Genomic DNA, 20,337 nt, shown 5'->3' on the forward strand with positions numbered 1-20,337 from the left:
TGGCACTACCTTGATTCCTGCCAAGGTGACAACAGTATTATCCACCATTACCTTTGTGCCATTGGTGCAAAAATAACATTTTATTATCACAAATAGTTTTGACCCTAAGGGTCCCTGATCCAAGGTCAAAACTATTTACCTCAGCTATTTTAGGAAAAATAATAAGGCAGAAGGAAAAAAAAATTCCTAATTTTGTTGTTCAAGGATATTTAAAAATTATGTTTACTTCCATATGCATTAGACAGTATGAAATGGAATCATTCTACATTATTATTTGCCCACTTCATAACAAATTCAACAAATCAATAACAAGGTATTATAGTATATGGATAGTTTATATTTACCTAATCTTCCCTATTGCTGGATATGTTGCCAATTTTTCATTTGATAAACAATCTGTAATAAATAGACATATTTCTGTACCAGTCCAAAATCCCTTTAATAAATAGCTAGAAGTGAAATTGCTAAGTTAAGGGTATAAATGTGTACTTCACACAATACCTGGCAATGTCACCTATCAAGAAATCTTAGAATATGGTTTTGTAAACATTTTTCAAACTGCTTTCTACAAAAGTTTTACCAATTAACACATCAGTAAGGGTTCTTATACCCTAACCATCATTGGTTATGACCATTCTTGAACCTTTAAAAAAAATCTTTGCTGGCTTAGTTTGCATTTCTTTAGTCACTATTAAATCTTGCAGACACAAGATTTAATAACAACTAAAGACAATAAAAATGTGTTGATCAAAGGTATGCCTTGAAAGACCTTACTCAGTCTGCCATAAAAATAAATTTTAAAATATATAAAGAAATCAAGTGTTCTGATTAGCTGATTTAAGGAGGTGGTACCCAAAAAACTAAAACCGTTATAATACTTAGAAGTACTAAAATAGTTATATCTCAAGTAACTTTTTACCCCTGTTTTTGAGATAAATTATTGGAGGTAGTTCCTCAAATACTCACTTTCTGATCTTCACCTAAATTATAAATATTATCGCCCATGTATTTTTTTTTTCTTTTTCATTGTCTGTGTTCTCCAATTAGCTTAAAAAAAAAAAAAAAAAAGATACCAGAAGAGTCTTGGGTTATGTTAGATGACCACTACTATGTTATCTTTCTTTTTAAAAAAGATTCAAACATGACTAATAATACAAATGAAAAGTTAGGCTTGTTTTTTAAAAAGAGACAGTCTCGGCCGGGCGCGGTGGCTCAAGCCTGTAATCCCAGCACTTTGGGAGGCCGAGACGGGCGGATCACGAGGTCAGGAGATCGAGACCATCCTGGCTAACATGCTGAAACCCCGTCTCTACTAAAAATACAAAAAACTAGCCGGGCGACCTGGCGGGCGCCTGTAGTCCCAGCTACTCGGGAGGCTGAGGCAGGAGAATGGCGGGAACCCGGGAGGCAGAGCTTGCAGTGAGCCGAGATTGCGCCACTGCACTCCAGTCTGGGCGACAGAGCGAGACTCCGCCTCAAAAAAAAAAAAAAAAAAAAAAAACAAAATAAAAAGAGACAGTCTCACTATGTTGCCCAGCCTGAAAAAATTAGGTGTTTCTACATGCCAAGGTATTTATAGAATTAATATTTATGGAGCATCTACTATGGGGCAGATACTGTGCACAAAACAAACCCTCTGCCCACGTGGAACTTACATGCTAGTGCAAGACACAGACAATAACCAAGAAAACAAGAGTTTCTAATAAAGAAGGCACCAATTTAAATTGAATGATAAATCCGAAGAGTTTAAAAGAAGTTATAAATTACAAATACCAAGCAACATTTTATAGGAAACTGAGAGGTATTAGAAAAGAAAGAACATTTTTGGACGTCTACAATGTAGCTGCCCTGTAGATAAACCAGGATGAACGTAGCATAGTCTAGTGGTTGTAGTAGGCTGATTTAGTTTGAATTCGCTTTACTGCAAATTTGTATTATCAAATCCCAGGGAACAAAAACCCTTTAAAGAGACAGTCAAAGAAAGAGACTAAAAGAGGTCAAAGAAAAGATAATCTACTTGTATTTGAAGCGATAAAGTTTGCTTTCTTCATTACAATGCAAACTACACAGCAGCTGACAAGTAAAATGGCTTCAAGTCATGTCTGTGGCTGATATAGCAGACTGGCACACTCAGCTCTATTCCAACCACTTCCCATGAAAGTTTGCTGCATTTCCCTTACTACTCTTTAGCTCAGGCTCCACATGGGACCCAGCTTCTTCCAAGCAGCTGCAATACTTTAAAATTTCTGAGGCAGAAGAGATACCAGGTAGAGGCTGTGCTGCCATGATCTCCATCAGTGAGCACAGCTGTAGAGGCATCTGAGGGTTGTGCAGCAGCTGTAGCTGAGAACCCAGCACCTGGTTCTTAGCCTCAGGCGAGCTGAGAGGCAAAGGGTAGGGCATCCATTTACCTGGCCCAGATTAAACCAAAGATAATGTGGTCCGAGAGCCACTCGTTGTGGTAGCAGTTCTCGATTTCCCAGCTTCCTGATGGTGGCAGAGACATAAAATCCACTGTGAGGCACACAACTGTCATTCCTGGAAGCTCAGCCTGCTCCCTCAACCCTTCCAAGGATTTTATGACCACCTCTTTTTACTTTATTAAGCCTTTCTGTTTGAACTGTACACAAGTAATGAACTCCTAACAAGCGTTTAAAATCAGACGTCTAACAAAACTGTTCATGCTGCCATGGAATACCTGAGGTCAAGTATGATTTTCTTTAAGTAAAATAGTTACATAAGAGGTGTATTTTTCGGTGAAGAGTGACAAAATAACAGTATAGATAAGACTACCTGCAAAAGTCATGGAAATTATCTCTAGAAATCTACAATTATGGGCTTGCCTCAAATCTGCTTGGTTTTTTATGGAGAGAGAGTCTCACTCTGTCACTCAGGTTGGAATATAGTGGCGCTATCTCGGCTCACTGCAACCTCTGCCTCCCGTGTTCAAGAGATCCTCCTGCCTCAGCCTCCTGAGTAGCTGGGATTGCAGGTGTGTGCCACCATGCCCCCAGCTAATTTTTGTATTTTGAGTAGCGATGGGGTTTCCCCATGTTGTCCAGGCTGGTCTTGAACCCCTGACCTAAGCGATCTGCCCACCTCAGCCTCCCAAAGTGCTGGAATTACAGTTGTGAGCCACTGCACCCTGCCCCTCAAACCCCCTTTGTAATGAACTAATATAGTATAAACATGGTAAACAAATATAAGATAAATTGAAATAAAATATTCTTACTTGACTGCAGCAAATACATTATCTCCATGTGGAACAATTATACAATTTTTCTTTGCTTCATTTATACCAACATATACAGGAAGTTCATCAGGAGAATCCCTGTGTAAGCAAAAGACATTAAAAATTTAGCTGCCCTTAATTTATATTATCAGGCAAGTGGGATTTCAGGTCTATAGACAACAATTTACACCTATTTTTTTTTCCTTTTTTGAGGCCTTTTTTTTTTAATCACACTAAAGTTTATTGATTACATCAAACAAAAATGTCTGTAATGGAAAAGGCAAGTTGCAGTCATAAAAGATGGCATTCATATTCATTTTAGAAAGCAACAACAGGAGATGTAAAAAATTGCTTAAGTGAAAAATGTAATATTGCAGTCCCATTTTGCAAGCTGAAAAATTATTTTGTCAACACGCATAAAATCTGCACATTTACATACCACATGTTAAAAAATTCCATCACTACAGTATTATAAATATTGCAAAGTTAGGCTTACATTTATACTGTTGCTGGTGTATATGTAGTAGATATGGAATAAATGTTTTCAGTTTAGTAGGTAACAACCTCAAACAATGGACAATAGCTGTGAAAATTACAAAGACATTTCAATAGCTCAAAATTATTCAAATTATAGGTACATCATCCTATTATTATACTTTTTTACCTTTCTCTGTCACAAATAGATGATTACATTGTAGTGCTAGAAATACGGCATGGTCTACTTCAAATTATTTGATCTGCTAACCCCACACTAGTCATTTTTTAGCTCTTCAGTAAAATATCTTTCAAAAAGGAAAGCCAGGTCCCTCCCAAGGATCTAGGTTGAGGCCTTTTTTTTTAATAAGGGCATTTTTTTTTTTTAAATGAAACAAAAGTTTTAAGCTCCAAGATTCTTAGGAATATCTATGATAAATCTTATATAACAGAACCTAAAACTAAGATTCTTAGGACCTAGTTGCTTTTATACTCAAATACAAAAAAAAAGGAAAAACAAGAAAAAGGATTGTAAAACATTAGAGATGAAAGGATCCTATTCATGTATATAACCAAATCCTTTTATTTTAAAATTGAGGAAACAAATACTGAGAGGTTAAATCACTCAGCCAAGGTCCTAGTAAGTTAGGGCACTGGCTACAGTATAATTCAATTCGTAGCCCCAGGTGCATTCTACTGTACTACAGCACTTCTCCCTGGGAATGTTCCTTCTATTACCTTACATTTAATCTTCACTTTAAAGAATAGCATCTCTACTGGTACAAACGGACAAATTTTCCTCCTGGAGTTTCTCTATTTCTTAACCTTCTAAGTATTTTGCATGCATTCATTTAATTCTCATAATATTCCTATCAGGTATGTACAGTTATCCCTATTGTTACAAGACAGGAAACCGAGTCACAGAAAGTCACAGTCACTAATGATACAGGGTCACACAGATAATAAACAAGAGGACCAGTGTGACTCCAGAGACTACTCTTAACTACCATCTGCCACTCCGGCACCTGGCAGTACACGGTTTATTAAGCACAGCTGCTCTAAATTATCTTTCTTGGGCCACAAGCGCTCTTCTGAACCCAAAAGGGAAAAAAGTTTACCAGGAAAGGAAAAATCAGTGAGATTAAACCTAAAGAGTTTACCCATCCTAGGGAAGGTTAAAATGGTAACAGCAAGAACAACAGATGACTCATCTATCCATCAACAGGGGAAAATATGCCTTTCACCTTGGATGACTCCCTGAAACTATTGCTACGAAATAAAAGATGAAATGCTCCTATTATTGCAAATACAAAATTGCATGCAGGATTGTATAAAGACAATGCCAGGTTGGTCTGCCAGAATGAGCCAACAGCGTGTGATGTGCTTCCCCCTGCAGAAAGCCTATGAACGGACGTGCAGTCAGGGAGGTTTCACATCACCAAGATTCCTATCCCAGAAAAGCAGTTGTTCATAGCTCTGGGAATGGAATGTGACCCTCGTGGAGAGCCTATAAATGGATGCACGCGGGGCGCCTGTCCATATGGATAAGATAGGGCTGTAAACGCCCTCATCTTGCCACGGCTCTTCTAGGCCTCTTTAGGGTTAAGACATACTCCCTTCTGAGAATTTCTGGTCTAACCAGTTGTCTAGCTTCATGTCCTGTTTCTATGGATTGTTTGTAACCAGCTTTTGCTGCAACTGTTACTGCTGATTAATATCTTGCTAATCATAGGTTATGGAAAGACCATGGTTCTGTTTTAAGGCTCTGTTAGAAATGACTGATGCACACACTATACTGTAAATCCTTATCTCTATATACTGTACTTCTGCATACAGATGTTATGTTAAAGAATTACTTCATTCCCAGGTGACCATCTCACCTCATAATCAAACGACTCTAAATCCCTCACTAACCTACCCCCGCCCTCACTAAACTTAATAATAAACACTGGTATTTCCAGTGTATTGGTGGCACACGGGACCAGAAGGCGGTGACCCCCCTGGACCCAGCTTTCACTATCTTGTGTGTGTCTATTATTTCTCGAACTGCTGATCCACCCGGGAACAAAGAGAGAGCCCCGTTGCATTGCAGGCTGCTGACCAGATCCTGCAATATCTGGCGCCCAAGGTGGCCTTCTTTGTTCCTTTGCTCAGTGCACTCTGAGTACGGGTTCATGACGACTAGTCTTCAGTCTCAACAGTAAGGTCTCCAGGTACGCTTTTTCCAATTCTCCCCTCTTTTCGGGTTTGTCAACTGGTATTATTCCAAGGTTATTATGGGACAATCACAGTCTAAACACCAGGCTTATCTGTATTTTATTAAACTTCTTAAACAGGATAGAATCAAGGCTGATTCCAATAACCTTATTCTCTTATTTCAGACAATTGTAAAACATTTTCCTTGGTTCCCTGACAAAGGTTCTATGGACCTATCAGACTGGGATAGAGTTGGCACCACGCTCTGCCAACTCATGAGAGATGGTGTTCTATTTCCTATTTCTGTTTGGACTGACTGGGCTCTTACTTGTGTTGCTTTACTTCCTTTTCAGTTTGGTGATCCTCTTCAACTGAAACACGTTAGTGCGGCTGGTGAGCCGGCCCCTTTACCTCGGGTAGCTGACCCCTACTAGCCCTTCTTCTGATCATGAGGAAGAATTCAATCTCTCCTTGTTTTCTCCCCAAGAGGAGGAACCTGGAGATGATCCCCTCCCTCTGCCTCCTATCTTGGAACTTGTATATGTTAACTCTTCTTCTACTAAGCCGTTGCCCCCTCTGCCAGAGGAGGATGTACGGCATTCATCTGAATGGCCTGTTTCTCATTCCTCTCATCCTTTTGAACCTCTCCCCTCTTCTAAGCCTACGGTTTCTTTCGACGCTCCGGGACCCCTTCTTTCAGAGAAAGGCTTGGCTCCCTCACTCTCCTTCTCTTCCTCTGCCCCTGCACAATGTATATATGAGTCACCTCTCTGGGTAGAGCAGTGGATGTTTTCCAAACACAAGTTGGAGGCATTAATTGAAACCATTAATGACTTACTACAAGCAAACACTATGGAGCCCTCCTTGTCTCCATGGAACTCGCCTGTTTGTTGCACAAAAAACATCAGGAAAATGGAGGAAGGTAACAGACTTGAGAGCCATTAATGCAGTTATTAAACCTATGGGGGGCGTTACAACCCGGTATGCCCTCCCACTCCATGATTCCTAGGGAATGGCCTTTAATTATCATTGATCTTAAAGACTGCTTTTCTCGTATTCCTTTAGACAAGTCAGACCATGAAAAATTTGCTTTCACTATACCTTCCATTAACAATTCAGCTCCTACAGCTAGATATCAATGGAAAGTTTTACCTCAAGGAATGATTAACAGTCCTGCTATTTGTCAGTTGTTTGTCAGTACTGTGTTACAACCTGTCCGACAGACTTTTAAAAATAATTACATTCTTCATTATATGGATGATATACTGATTGCTGCTCCCACTAAAGATGAATTAATTCAATGTTTTACCTCTTTAAAATTAGCTGTTGCCAATGCCAGACTCCACATTGCTCCTGATAAAATTCAACAAGCCACTCCTTTTCTATACTTAGGAATGCAGCTAGAAGCTCGCTCCATTAAGCCCCAAAAAGTCCAACTTTGTACTGACAATTTAAACACCTTAAATGATTTTCAAAAATTACTAGGTGACATCAATTATCTCAGACCAACCCTAGGCATCCCTACTTATGCATTATCTCATCTATTTGGCACTCTATCAGGAGATACAGATTGAAACAGCCCTTGCCCTCTATCTAAACCACCAAAACAAGAGTTGTCTTTGTAGAACACAGTGAGAGAGGCACAAGTCTCTTGTATCTACCCAAATTTGCCTTTACAATTTTTAGTTTTTCCTTCCATCCACTCTCCTACAGGACTTATAGTACAAAATGATTCTCTAGTTGAATGGGTACTTCTTCCTAATTCAGCCTCTAAACCTCTTTCAATATATCTTGATCAAATGGCCCCTTTGATTGGATTAGGACATTAGTGTATCAATGGCTTGGATCCAAACATTATTGTGGTCCCTTTGTCAAAAGATGAAGCTTAAAATACCTTTTCCACATTTTTGTGCAGGCCGACTAATCTGGCTGACTTCATTGGCACTACTGATAATCATTTGCCTAAGTCAAAATTCTTTCAATTTCTACGAAATACTTCCTGGATTCTACCAAAACTTACTTGTTCATCACCACTAGAGGCAGCTGTTACCATTTTTACTGATGGATCCAGTAATGGAAAGGCAGGGTATGCAGGACCAAAAGATAAAGTCATTTCTACTCCATACAATTCTGCTCAAAAAGCAGAGTTGTTTGCTGTTATCTCTGCATTACAGGATTTTGATCAGCCTCTTAATATTGTCTCTGACTCAGCTTATGTAGTCCATGCCACTAAGGCAATAGAAACAGCTACCATCAAAAATATTACTGACACTAATCTATTTTCCTTGTTCCCTTTGTTACAAAAAACTGTCCGAAACTGAAACCACCCTTTTTTCATCACTCACTTTCGATCTCATACTAATTTGCCTGGACCTTCATCAAGTGGTAATCATAAAGTTGATACTCTAGTTTCTCTAGCCATTGCAGATGCAGAACAATTTCATCAACTCATACTAATGCCTCAGGTCTTAAACATAAATATTCTCTCAGTTGGAAACAAGCTAAACAAATTGTACAACACTGTTCTCAATGTCAGTTTCTTGTCTTACCCACACAATCTCCCAGAGTTAATCCCCGAGGTCTTCTCCTAATGCTATTTGGCAAATGGATGTTACTCATGTTCCTTATTTTGGAAAATTAGCTTATATGCATGTCACAGTTGACACCTTTTCCAATTTCATCTGGGCTACGTGTCAAACCGGAGAAGCCACTTCTCAAGTTAAAAAAAATATGTTTCCATGTTTTGCAGTTATGGGAATTCCTAGTAAGCTCAAAACAGACAATGGTCCAGCCTATTGCAGTAAAGCTTTAAAAAATTTTCTTGATCAGTGGCATATTAAACATATTACTGGTATCCCTTATAACCCACAAGGCCAAGCTCTTGTAGAAAGAATAGAACTTTAAAATTACAATTACTTAAACAAAAAGAGGGGGATAAGGAGTTGTCTACCACTCACACACAACTAAACTTGGAATTGCTCACGTTAATTTTTCTTAATATTCCTAAATCTAGTTCTGTTACTGCTGCTGAAAAACATTTCCTTGGTAACTGTCCCACGGTAAACCATGGAAGGGAAGTATGGTGGAAAGATGTTCAATCTAATATATGGTCAAAAGATTCTATTTTAACGTGGGGAAGAGGCTATGCTTGTGTTTCCCCAGGTGAACATCAATCTCCTGTTTGGATTCCTGTTAGACACCTGAAATTGTGTCCTGAAGATGCATGCAACAACAAGACAGAGAAATTTGCTGAAAAAATGCTACAGCAGGAAACAACTAACACATTCAATGGTCAAAAAGAAGAAAATGACCACGCTAACTCCTTTACAACAGACAATCCAGTCCGTCATCCTGAACAACTTGTCTGCAGCGATCCAGGTCTGCCTCAACCTCTGCCTCCTCCTGATGACACTGATCCTTCTACCCTCTGTCACCCCACAGACTGTTAAAAACTATACATATTGGGCCTATATTCCTTTTCCTCTTCTTATTTGAGCCATGACATGGATGCATGCTCCTATCAAGGTCTATGTTAATGATAGTGTTTGGATGCCTGGTTCTGTAGATGATCGTTGTCCTGCCCAACCTTCCGAAGAAGGAACCCCTTCCAATATCACTTTAGGTTGTAGGTATCCACCTTTGTGCCTCAGACCCACTAATGGATGTCTCTCATTAGATATTCAAACTTGGGCAGTCATACTACCATCTAGTCACTCTGTCCCTCCTGTAGGATACTTGGTATCAGGGCTCTCATTAAAACCTCTAAGACAGATCAAAATAGGAATCACTGATTATATTCACACATTCCAATATAAGCCTTTAGGAACTGCGTGTCCCCTGAACTTGTCCTCAAATGCTGACAAATTAATATGGAAGGATTGTGTTAGTCCAGAAGAAACTGTGTTATTTAATTCTTCTCACTACTCCATTGTTGATTGGGCTCCTAAAGGTCATATAACTAATGATTGCCATTAAGGTCACAGAGATTGTCAACATTTTCCCTATGATATTACTTACCAAAAAAGTAGTGATAACCCTCCCCTATTATATCGTATATTTAACTCCTTTTTTCCTTTTAAGTGGAAAGGGGCAGGGGTTGCCACTCCAAAGCCAAGGCTCATTGTTCCCCACTTAGGACCTGAACATTCAGAATTACGGAGATTAACCATAGCTATGACTGGTATGAGAGTTTGGGCTGGAGAAAGTGTTATAAGTAAATCCACCTTGTCACCTCGAAAACTAAGATAACAGATTGATTTACACTACTATTTTCACACAGCCAAAAATATCACTATGGCAATCGTCAAAAGGTCAATTCAAAGACGGGATAGTAAAGACTATGAGGACTTATACCCCCCCATTGCTAATGTCCCCCCACCACCTCTCATACAACCTATTCCCCCCACCCCACATTCACAAAAAAAGAATACCATCCCAAAATATATATACTATCTATATGGAATCCAACAAAACTATACCACTTAAAAGTTGTGTTAAACCACCATATATGTTATTAGTAGGAAAGATGCATACTAGTTCAAACACCAACATAATTACCTGTGTTAATTGTTACTTGTATACTTGTATTGACTCATCCTTTAATCAGTATCATAGTATTTTAACAGTCAGAGCCAGCAGAGGTATTTGGCTCCCCGTAGCCTTACATAGGCCTTGGGAATCTTCCCCTTCTATCCATGTTATTAATAATATTCTACAGAAAATTCTTAAAAGGAGTAAATGATTTATTTTTACATTAACTGCAGTAATAACGGGCTTGATTGCTGTTACTGCAACTGCTGCTACTGCTGGAGTTGCATTACATCAATCTATTCACGCTGTTCATTTTGTGGATAAATGGCAAAAAAATTCTACTCGGATGTGGAATTCTCAGTCAAGTATTGATAAAAAATTGGTCACTCGAATTAATGATCTAAGACAAACGGTTATATGGATGGGAGATAAAATTATGAGTCTAGAACATAGATTACAAATGCAATGTGATTGGAATACTTCTGATTTTTGTATAACTCTGTTCCAATATAATGAGTCTGTTCACAATTGAGAATCAGTAAAATGTCATTTACAAGGAAGTGAAGATAATTTAAGTTTAGACATAAGCAAGCTAAAAGAACAGATTTTTGAGGCCTCTCAAGCACACTTAACTGCTTTACCTGGTGCTGAAGTTTTAGACGGTGTCTGTAAGGGGTTATCTAATCTCAACCCCATTCAATGGGCAAAATCTTTGGGAGGATGCACTATCGTTAATTTTGTTCTGTGTATAATTTGTGCTATTAGTTTATTGTTCATGTGTAAAATTGGTAAAAATATTCTTCAATCCAATCGTGATCAGCAGCAAGCTATGATTGCTATGGTTCATTTAAATCAGAGAAAAGGGGGAGATGTAGGGAGACCCCCTGAAACTATTGCTACGAAATAAAAGATGAAATGCTCCTATTATTGCAAATACAAAATTGCATGCAGGATTGTATAAAGACAATGCCAGGTTGGTCTGCCAGAATGAGCCAACAGCGTGTGATGTGCTTCCCCCTGCAGAAAGCCTATGAACGGACATGCAGTCAGGGAGGTTTCACATCACCAAGATTCCTATCCCGGAAAAGCAGATGTTCACAGCTCTGGGAATGGAATGTGACCCTCGTGGAGAGCCTATAAATGGATGCATGCGGGGCGCCTGTCCATATGGATAAGATAGGGCTGTAAACGCCCTCATCTTGCCACGGCTCTTCTAGGCCTCTTTAGGGGTTAAGACATACTCCCTTCTGAGAATTTCTGGTCTAATCGGTTGTCTAGCTTCATGTCCTGTTTCTATGGATTGTTTGTAATCAGCTTTTGTTACAACTGTTACTGCTGATTAATATCTTGCTAATCATAGGTTATGGAAAGACCGTGGTTCTGTTTTAAGACTCTGTTAGAAATTACTGATGCACACACTATACTGTAAATTCTTATCTCTATATACTGTACTTCTGCATACAAATGTTATGTTAAAGAATTACTTCATCCCCACGTGACCATCTCACCTCATAATCAAACAACCCTAAATCCCTCACTAACCTACCCCCAACCTCACTAAACTTAATAATAAACACTGGTATTTCCAGTGTATTGGAGGCACTGTGGGACCAGAAAGCGGTGACCCCCCTGAACCCAGCTTTCACTATCTTGTGTTTGTCTATTATTTCTCGACCTGCCGATCCTCCTGGTAACAAAGAGAGAGACCCGTTGCATTGCGGGCTGCTGGCCAGATTCCGCAATAGGTGAGGCTAGTGAATAACTATGTATCCTCATTAGCAGGACAGCAGCTGTATTTTAGAGGTGAAGAAAAGATCCTTTACCTGAAATACCCCATGTGGTACTGAGTTTTATTATCTCCAATAATAATGGTCTGGAACTCAGGAGGATCATAGTAAAACCTCCAATGAAGGTTAAAATTCAGGCCTGTTGATTTTTTCTTCGTTTTATGTTTTCCAGCAAGGATATCATAAGGACCAACTAATTGAAGTCCAAGGCTTGCAGAAAGTGAATCTATAAAGAAAATAAATTTAGACAATACTTTCTGGAGACAGATAGGAAATAATGCTTTTAGTTAGTAAACTATTTCTAAGCAATTGTCTTTAAAAGTTTCTAAAGTAAAAGAAAATCTTGAGTTATGTGTGAAGATGTCAGTTATAAACATTCAATAGAAAAGTCAGAGTAACAGGAAAAGTGGTATTTACATTTGGGATTTCCTCTTAAATTTACCACTGAATTAGCCTAACATTTCAAACATTGCTGTTGTTTCTTATTTTAGCCAAAGCAAGACTGGTTAGCATTTCTACAGGCCCATTACCACACTGCAGTTAGCCTCAAATACTTGTAGCACACACAGGTTAAGGGACGAGAAAGATAGCAAAGATGTGTGGATTAAGAGTAGTAAACAACAGGCCAGGTGCGATGGCTCACACCTGTAATCCCAGCACTTTGGGAGGCTGAGGTGGGCTGATCACCTGAGGTCAGGAGTTCAAGACAAGCCTGGCCAACATGGAAAAACCCATCTCTACTAAAATTACAAAAATTAGCCGGGTGTGGTGGCTCATGCCTGTAATCCCAGCTACTGGGGAGGCTGAGGTACAAGAATCACTTGAACCCTGGAGGTGGAGGTTGCAGTGAAATGAGATAGTGCCATTGCACTCCAGCCTGGGTGACAGGGTGAGACTCTGCCTCAAAAAATAAATAAATAAATAAATAAATAAGTAAAAATCATTTCTATCCCCTTTCCTCTACCTTAGGTAATCATACCAGATTCCCCTGACTCTTTGACAATCTATTTGGCCAACCCTAACCCTGGATGACTCCATCTTCCTTCTCTATTCACAGATCACAGACAGGGAGTGTTCACAAACCACAAAAACATGAAGTCTGTGCAAATGTACAATGCATAACTTCAAATGGGACCTTGATTCTAAGACAGAGGGGAGCACTCCAGGCAGGACCCAGTTTTATAAGGAGGCAAGGATGAAGAAAGCAAAAAAATTCCTGGAAGAGGTAATAACATGAATAGAAGCACGGAGATAATTTGACAGGAAAAATAGTTCAGCTCAATGAGAGCTTAGGAGAGCATACACTAATTTTTAAAGCATTAAGAAAACTAAAACCGTCCATCTCATTAGCCAAAGATGACAGTTAATAGTCTATTATACAGTAACAAATTTCCACACTCTCCACCCCCATGGACAGATACAAATATGGAACAAACTGAGAAGGGTTGTTTTGTAATCTGCTTTTGTCCTCCATCCTGTCCCATTTAAATTTTCTGAATATTTTTCCATGCTATTCAATGTTATTTTACGTGATTTTTTAATAGGGCATGATACTGCATTATAAAGAGGTAACCATCTATTCTCTTACTGAGGGATATTTACTATTTCTTTTTTTTTGTTCTAAAATGTTTCAGTGAACATCTTTGCTAATAAATGTTTGTATACAGGTATGACTATTTTTAAAGAAACAACTACACAGTCCTGTTTTGATCTACTGGCAAAATTCAGAATATGTATCAATATACATTTCCATCAATGGTGTATGACAGTGGCTACTAGTTAAAAAATTTAAATAGTATCGTGCAAAGTAATGATCACAGCCCATTAACAGTTTCTTTATCCCTTCAGAGACAAAATAAGCACACAGAAAAGTACACAGAGATATGTGTGTACTCCCTCTCCCCACCCTCCCTTTTTTTAAAAAATACTAATGGTAGCATATCCTATACACTCTTCTTTTTCACTTATTTCATGCATGATAGTTTATTGTTTCCTAAAAATCTGCTTCATGCTTTTAAAACAATGAAGATCTACTGAATAGATGGTATTGGTAGGCATTTAAGCCATTTCCCATTTTTTGTGTAAGTAAACATCCTCACACATAATTCTTAGTTTATGTAATCCATAAGAGAAGTGCTTGGAAGCAGAACTGTTATAACTCCTGTAACATATGAAAGAGCTTGCTTTCCTTCACATTCCCCCAGAATGTAATGAAATTATTTACCTTTGCCTTTGCCAAAAAAATAGGTGACAGTGGCATTACTACAGCATTAATCTATATTTCTTTCTATATTTTCTCTTACAAGAAATATCTTGGAAAATATTCCTTTTCTATGAACTGTTTATATCCTTGCTTAGGGTTTTTTTTTTTTTTTTTTTTTTTAGAAGTTATTCTCTTTTTTTTTTTTTTTTTTTGAGACGGAGTCTCGCTCTGTCTCTCGGGCTGGAGTGCAGTTTTTTTTTTTTTTTGAGACAAGGTCTTGTGCTCTGTCATCCAGGCTGGAGTGCAGTGGCGCAATCTTGGCTCATTGAAGCCTCTGCCTCCCAGGTTCAAGCAATGATCATGCCTCACCCTCCCGAGTAGCTGGGACTACAGGTGTGCGCCACCATGTCCAGCTAAGTTTTGTATTTTCAGTAGAGACAGGGTTTCACTGTGTTGCCCAGGCTGGTCTCAAATTCCTGACCTCAAGTGATCTCCCTGTCTCGGCCTCCCAAAGTGCTGGGGTTACAGGCATAAGCCACCATGCCTGGGCAATTATTGTATGTGTTAGAGACAGGGTCTTGCTCTGTCACCGAGGCTAGAGTGATCAGAGCTCACTGCAACCTCGAACTACTGGGCTCAAGGCGGGATCTTCCCATCTCAGTCTCCCAAGTAGCTGGGAGTATAGGCACATGCAACCATGCATAGCTTTTTTTTTTTTTAATTTTTTTCTAGAGAAGAGGTCTCACTATATTGACCAGGTTGGTCTCAAACTCCTGGCCTCAGGCGATCCCCCTCCCTCAGCTGGGATTACAGAGTATGAGCCACCACACCCAGCCCGTTTCCTATTACATTACTTTTTCCATTAATACAAGAATGATTCTGGAGCAACTCACCAGATGGCTTTTCAGGATCAAGTTCTTCACAGAACTTCCAGAAGTGATAGAAATCTTCAGGTAAAGGAAGCTTATAATGATTTTCTATTTCTTTTCGAAGGTCACTGGAGACATCAGCTTCACAGAATTTACTTTTCTTCTCATCAACTGTTTTTTCACACTGAAAATTAGCACACAAACTTTAGTTCTCCAAATTATCTTTAGTAATTTCAGTAACTCTCCTTGCATAACAGTATCACTCACTCTTGTTCACCCAGCTCTATGAAATACATGTGTTTTCCTTAAAACTCTCTAAATGGTATTTGAGTAAAATCTAGGAATTCATTTGGGCACAGGAAAAAAAGAGTAGTTTATATGGTGGTTAAGAGGAATCCACACAGCAAGTCCTTAAATATATTTTTGTAAGATAATGAAAACCACAAAAAACAAAAAGGCAAAAAAAAAAAAAAAGAAAGAAAGAAATAATAAAGAGCAGGAAGAGAGGAATAAAGAATTTTGCCCTCTTTTGGTTAAAGGTGTGAGTCTTTTAAACAGATTCATTGATCACACCAGAAACAGTCAGAAGTAACTGGATATAAGCAATTCATTAGTTAAAAAGCTGTTTCTCCATAAAAAAGGATGAGTTCATGTCTTTTGCAAGGACATGGATGAAGCTGGAAACCATCATTCTCAGCAAACTATCGCAAGGACAAAAAACCAAACACCACATGTTCTTACTCATAGGTGGGAATTGAACAATGAGAACACCTGGACACAGGAAGGGGAACATCACACACCCGGGCCTGTCGTGGAGTGGGGGAGGGGGGAGGGATAACATTAGGAGATATACCTAATGTAAATGACAAGTTGATAGGTGCAGCACACCAACATGGCACATGTATACATATGTAAAAAACCTGCACATTGTGCACATGTACCCTAGAACTTAAAGTATAATTTAAAAAAAAAAAAAAAGGCTGTTTCTTCAGCAACATCCAGAGTTGTATCTGAGCTATTCATTACTCAGCCTTAAAAACAGATACCTCCCTTTCGATTTTCCAAATAAAGAGGGAAAGTTAGTGACAATGTTAAACATCCACCGTTCCTAACAAAGCTAGCAGAATAGCACTAAACTCTAGGTCAAAAATCCAATTATTTCAGAAAAGGCCTTTAAATGCCAGGATTAAGTTACAATAGTCATCTCTAGGACTCCCACAGTATAGGTTCATTATATAAGTATGCTAGGTTTTATAATGCCTACTAGATATTTGATAAATTTCTGTAAAGACAATATGCTTAATGGGAGGTTATGTATGTTTAGTTTACTAAGAAGCAATCTGTTTTTCTTTCTATGAACCTAGATTCTTTCTTTTTGGATTGAGTTCTTTCCTTTCCTACCTAGAGCAGTGGTTCTCAACCGGTGGTGATTTTGCCCCCCAGGGGACATCTGGAGACCTATTTAGTTGTCACCAGTCGGAAGAAGGGTGCTAGTGGGGCTAGTATGCTCCACATCCTACAATGCCCAGGATAGGCATCCTCCACAAGGACTACTGGCCCCAAATGTCAACAGTGCTCAAGTTAAGAAATTCTGAGCCAGATGATTCTCATATTTATATTCTTTCATTTTTCCAGCAGTCTGAAGTTTATTAATGTTATGTCAGGTATCATTCAATGTCTACAAAATGTAATCGGATGACACAAGAATGGTCATGATGGCACTGATTCCAAGAGCAAACAAAATAGAACAAATGAAATACCTATTGTTAGAATAGTTATAAGGCTTCCAAACAATAGACTATTACACTTAATACTACAGTTGACCCTTGAGCAACAAGGGTTTGAATTTTGTGGACCCACTTATACATGAATTTTTTTTCCAACCAAATGCAAATAAAAAAATACAGTATTCTTGGGATGCAAAATCCACTTATAGAGGGGGCCAACTTTTCGTATACTCGGGTTCCACAGGAACAACTTTGGAACTTGGGTACGCTCAGATTTGGGGATATATGGAAATGTGTTACTGCATACTAGACTACTAACTGTTTTCTTTGGCTAATGAGATGGATGGTTTGTTTTCTTGTTGCTTTAAAAATTAGTGTATGCTCTCCTAAGCTCCTGGAACCAATCTCTGTCATGTACCGAATGGTTACTGTATGGCTACACAATATGGACCAATCTCTATTATATATTTTTAATGAGGAAAAAAGCCTTTGATTATATGCAGCATGATAGCCTTTTTATGAAGTTCAAAAACTAAGAATAAATATCGTTTAGGTATACACTCATAGGAGATACGCCTAATTTTAAAAGGCAAGGGAAAACAAAATTCAGGATAGCTACATCAAACATAATTGACAGGAAGAAATCAGGCTGAACCCATAGGAGAGGAACACGTTTAGATGTAGAGCTGTTGTCTGTTTCAGCTTTGGGGTTGAGCAATGGGTTCACAGCTGTTTATTACTTAACATAAATAAGATCAAAGACAATCATGAATATAGTAACAGTTTTTTTTTTTTTGTTTTTTGTTTTTTGGTTTTTTTTTTGAAGCGGAGTCTCACTCTGTCGCCCGGACTGGAGTGCAGTGGCCGGATCTCAGCTCACTGCAAGCTCCGCCTCCCGGGTTTACACCATTCTCCTGCCTCAGCCTCCCGAGTAACTGGGACTACAGGCGCCCGCCACCTCGGCCGGCTAGTTTTTTTTGTATTTTTAGTAGAGACGGGGTTTCACCGTGTTAGCCAGGATGGTCTCGATCTCCTGACCTCGTGATCCGCCCGTCTCGGCCTCCCAAAGTGCTGGGATTACAGGCTTGAGCCACCGCGCCCAGCCAGTAACAGTTTATTATGCTAAGGATTATGTGTCTGATTTATAAAAAAAAAAAACAAAAAACAAAAAACACGTTGAACAAAAAGGTCGTTGAAAAATGAATCCAGAAGTATCAATAACAGCAAATAGTAAAGATCATAGTAAAAACAAGTAGTAAGTCATACTTCTTGAGAACGTATTTTGTGCTATTTCACTGTTCTAAGCACCTTCTGTGGATTAACTCATTTAGTCCTCAACTGTCTCATCGCTAGATACTATTAACCTCATCCTACAGCTGAGAAAACTGACGTTAACTTCCCTATGTCCCTAACTAGGAAGTGGAAGAGAAGGGATTTAAACTCAGGTTTAAATCTGGCTCCACAGCAGATTCTCAACCACTTCACTATGTTGCTTCTCCAACAGCAAATATAGAACAGTAAGAACATATGAAGTCCTGAGCTATCCTGTCTTCTGTTTTTATAACAGTCTTTGTTCAGATTTTCAAAACTGGCTCCAACTGAAGATGTTATTAGAAAAGGCTGAATCTCCTTGCTGAAAGGCAGTTTTGCATAATGGTTAGGTTGCCCGGGTAGACTCCTGACTCTACTGATTTCCAAATCTATGCAAGTTACTTAACCTCTCTGTGTTTTGTTTTCTCATCTGCAAAAAAGGGCATACAGTGCCTATATCTTAGGGTTGTTACAAGGAATGTTATTATATGTAAAAATACACAGGACAGTCCTAGCACATAATACACAAATGCTGGCCTTTATGGTTATAGTCTCTACAGACTCATCTTCATTTCTGGTATTGTATTTCTAGTTAAGCACATCACTCCACCAAAGCAGTTCTTCACTGCACCTTCAAAAAGAGAATTTTTTCAGCTGTGCCTTAACTCACACACTAGTTCAGCATCTCCATATCCCTAACAACTAGAATTTAGAACAGCTGTCCCCTTCGGAGGCTACTTCTCTTCTTTACCCTGGTATTCCTAGAGTGCATGAGCCAATATGAAGAATGCCTATACGCATGGCCCTTTAACAGTTAATTAAGCCCTCTAAGACTGTCTCACTCTGTCCGATTTATAGCACTGCCAGAGGAATTTTTCTAAAACTTTAGTTATCACAACGGCACTTCTTTCCTGCCTGATTCCCCTTATTGCTACTGTGGAGGTTACAGAACTTCCGAAATCGTAGTAAAGTACGAGAGAATGCACATACTTTCTCGTCCTCCCCTCTCAGTAGTGCTTTTATGATCAGGTCCCTCTTACTTTCCCATTTCCCTGGCTCTAGCCAAGCCAAACGCTCCGCTATGCCCAAACATCTCCTACAGTTTTTTGTCTCAAAATCTTATTCATCTGCCTTCAAAACCCTTTTTCAAAGAGTTGTCTTAAAAGTCTTCTTTAACACCCCCTGGGACTTGTTAAATCCTCCTTCAGTGTTTCCATAGCACTTTTTACACACCAGCTTTATAATCCCAAACAAGTAACAGTAGAATGCGTATTCGCTTGTGTCCCTCCTCCCCAGGCCGGGGGCTCTACAAGGAGCAGGGGCAGGCGGGTTGACCCCGAATCCGCAGCGTCCCGCACAATGTCTAGAATGTAATCGGTTCCCCATCAATCTGGTTGGGCGAATGAATGAACCGCCGGCTGGCTTAATCCGTTTCCCCATGAAATGCGCCAAGAGGAGCTGGGCAGAAGATGCAGAGGCGCTACTTTCCTTGTCCAACCACCTGCAGGGCGCGAAACAGCGGCCCTGGGCAGGGTCCCCGCAGCAATCCGCAGCCCCCAGACACACAGCAAGCTTAATAATCACTAGATGAATGAAACGCGCTGCCTCCTGGCTGTCACCCAAAGCGCCCCGCGCAGCCCGCACGGCCTTTCCGGCAGTACCTGCGGCCCCTCCCCGCCGGGCCTGCGCTTCCCGCCACCGCCGACCATTCTGCAACTGCAGCGCCACCAGAATTCCCCGATACGCGGCCGCTTCCGAGCGCCCCCAACTGCTTCCGGGTTCAAAAGCCTCCAATCCGAATCTCAGCGCCGCCAGGGCGCGCCAATTTAGGGAAAAGGCTCCGCCAATTCCCCGCCCCCTGAGACCTGGCGCCAGGCGCGTTGAGGCCCCGCCCACTCCCCTAATGTAGGCGGGAAAGGAGTGTCTTCTGTCCGCGTAGTCTGTATCTAGGCTTTAAGGAGCAACTGCCAGGGTCGCTCCAGAGACCCCTAGACTACTGAATCTGAAT

The 20,337-nt window shown here is 39.8% G+C and overlaps 1 protein-coding gene across 1 annotated transcript in view; it reads right to left on the minus strand.

The window, feature by feature from the left end:
* Positions 1–20,110, minus strand: part of LOC104662874 (histone PARylation factor 1) — a 32,429-nt gene extending 12,319 nt beyond the window's left edge. Inside the window, exons 1-4 of the mRNA XM_010364004.2 lie at positions 19,991–20,110; positions 15,316–15,475; positions 12,256–12,445; positions 3,233–3,331 (exon numbers count right to left, since the gene is read on the minus strand). Of these exons, the coding sequence (XP_010362306.1) occupies positions 3,233–3,331; positions 12,256–12,445; positions 15,316–15,475; positions 19,991–20,038 (497 nt within the window). The 5' untranslated portion in view covers positions 20,039–20,110. The remainder of the gene's footprint in view (positions 1–3,232; positions 3,332–12,255; positions 12,446–15,315; positions 15,476–19,990) is intronic.
* Between the last annotated feature and the right edge of the window lie 227 nt (positions 20,111–20,337).

This window comes from Rhinopithecus roxellana, chromosome 2, assembly GCF_007565055.1.
Source record: "Rhinopithecus roxellana isolate Shanxi Qingling chromosome 2, ASM756505v1, whole genome shotgun sequence".
Taxonomy (NCBI): Eukaryota; Metazoa; Chordata; class Mammalia; order Primates; family Cercopithecidae; genus Rhinopithecus; species Rhinopithecus roxellana.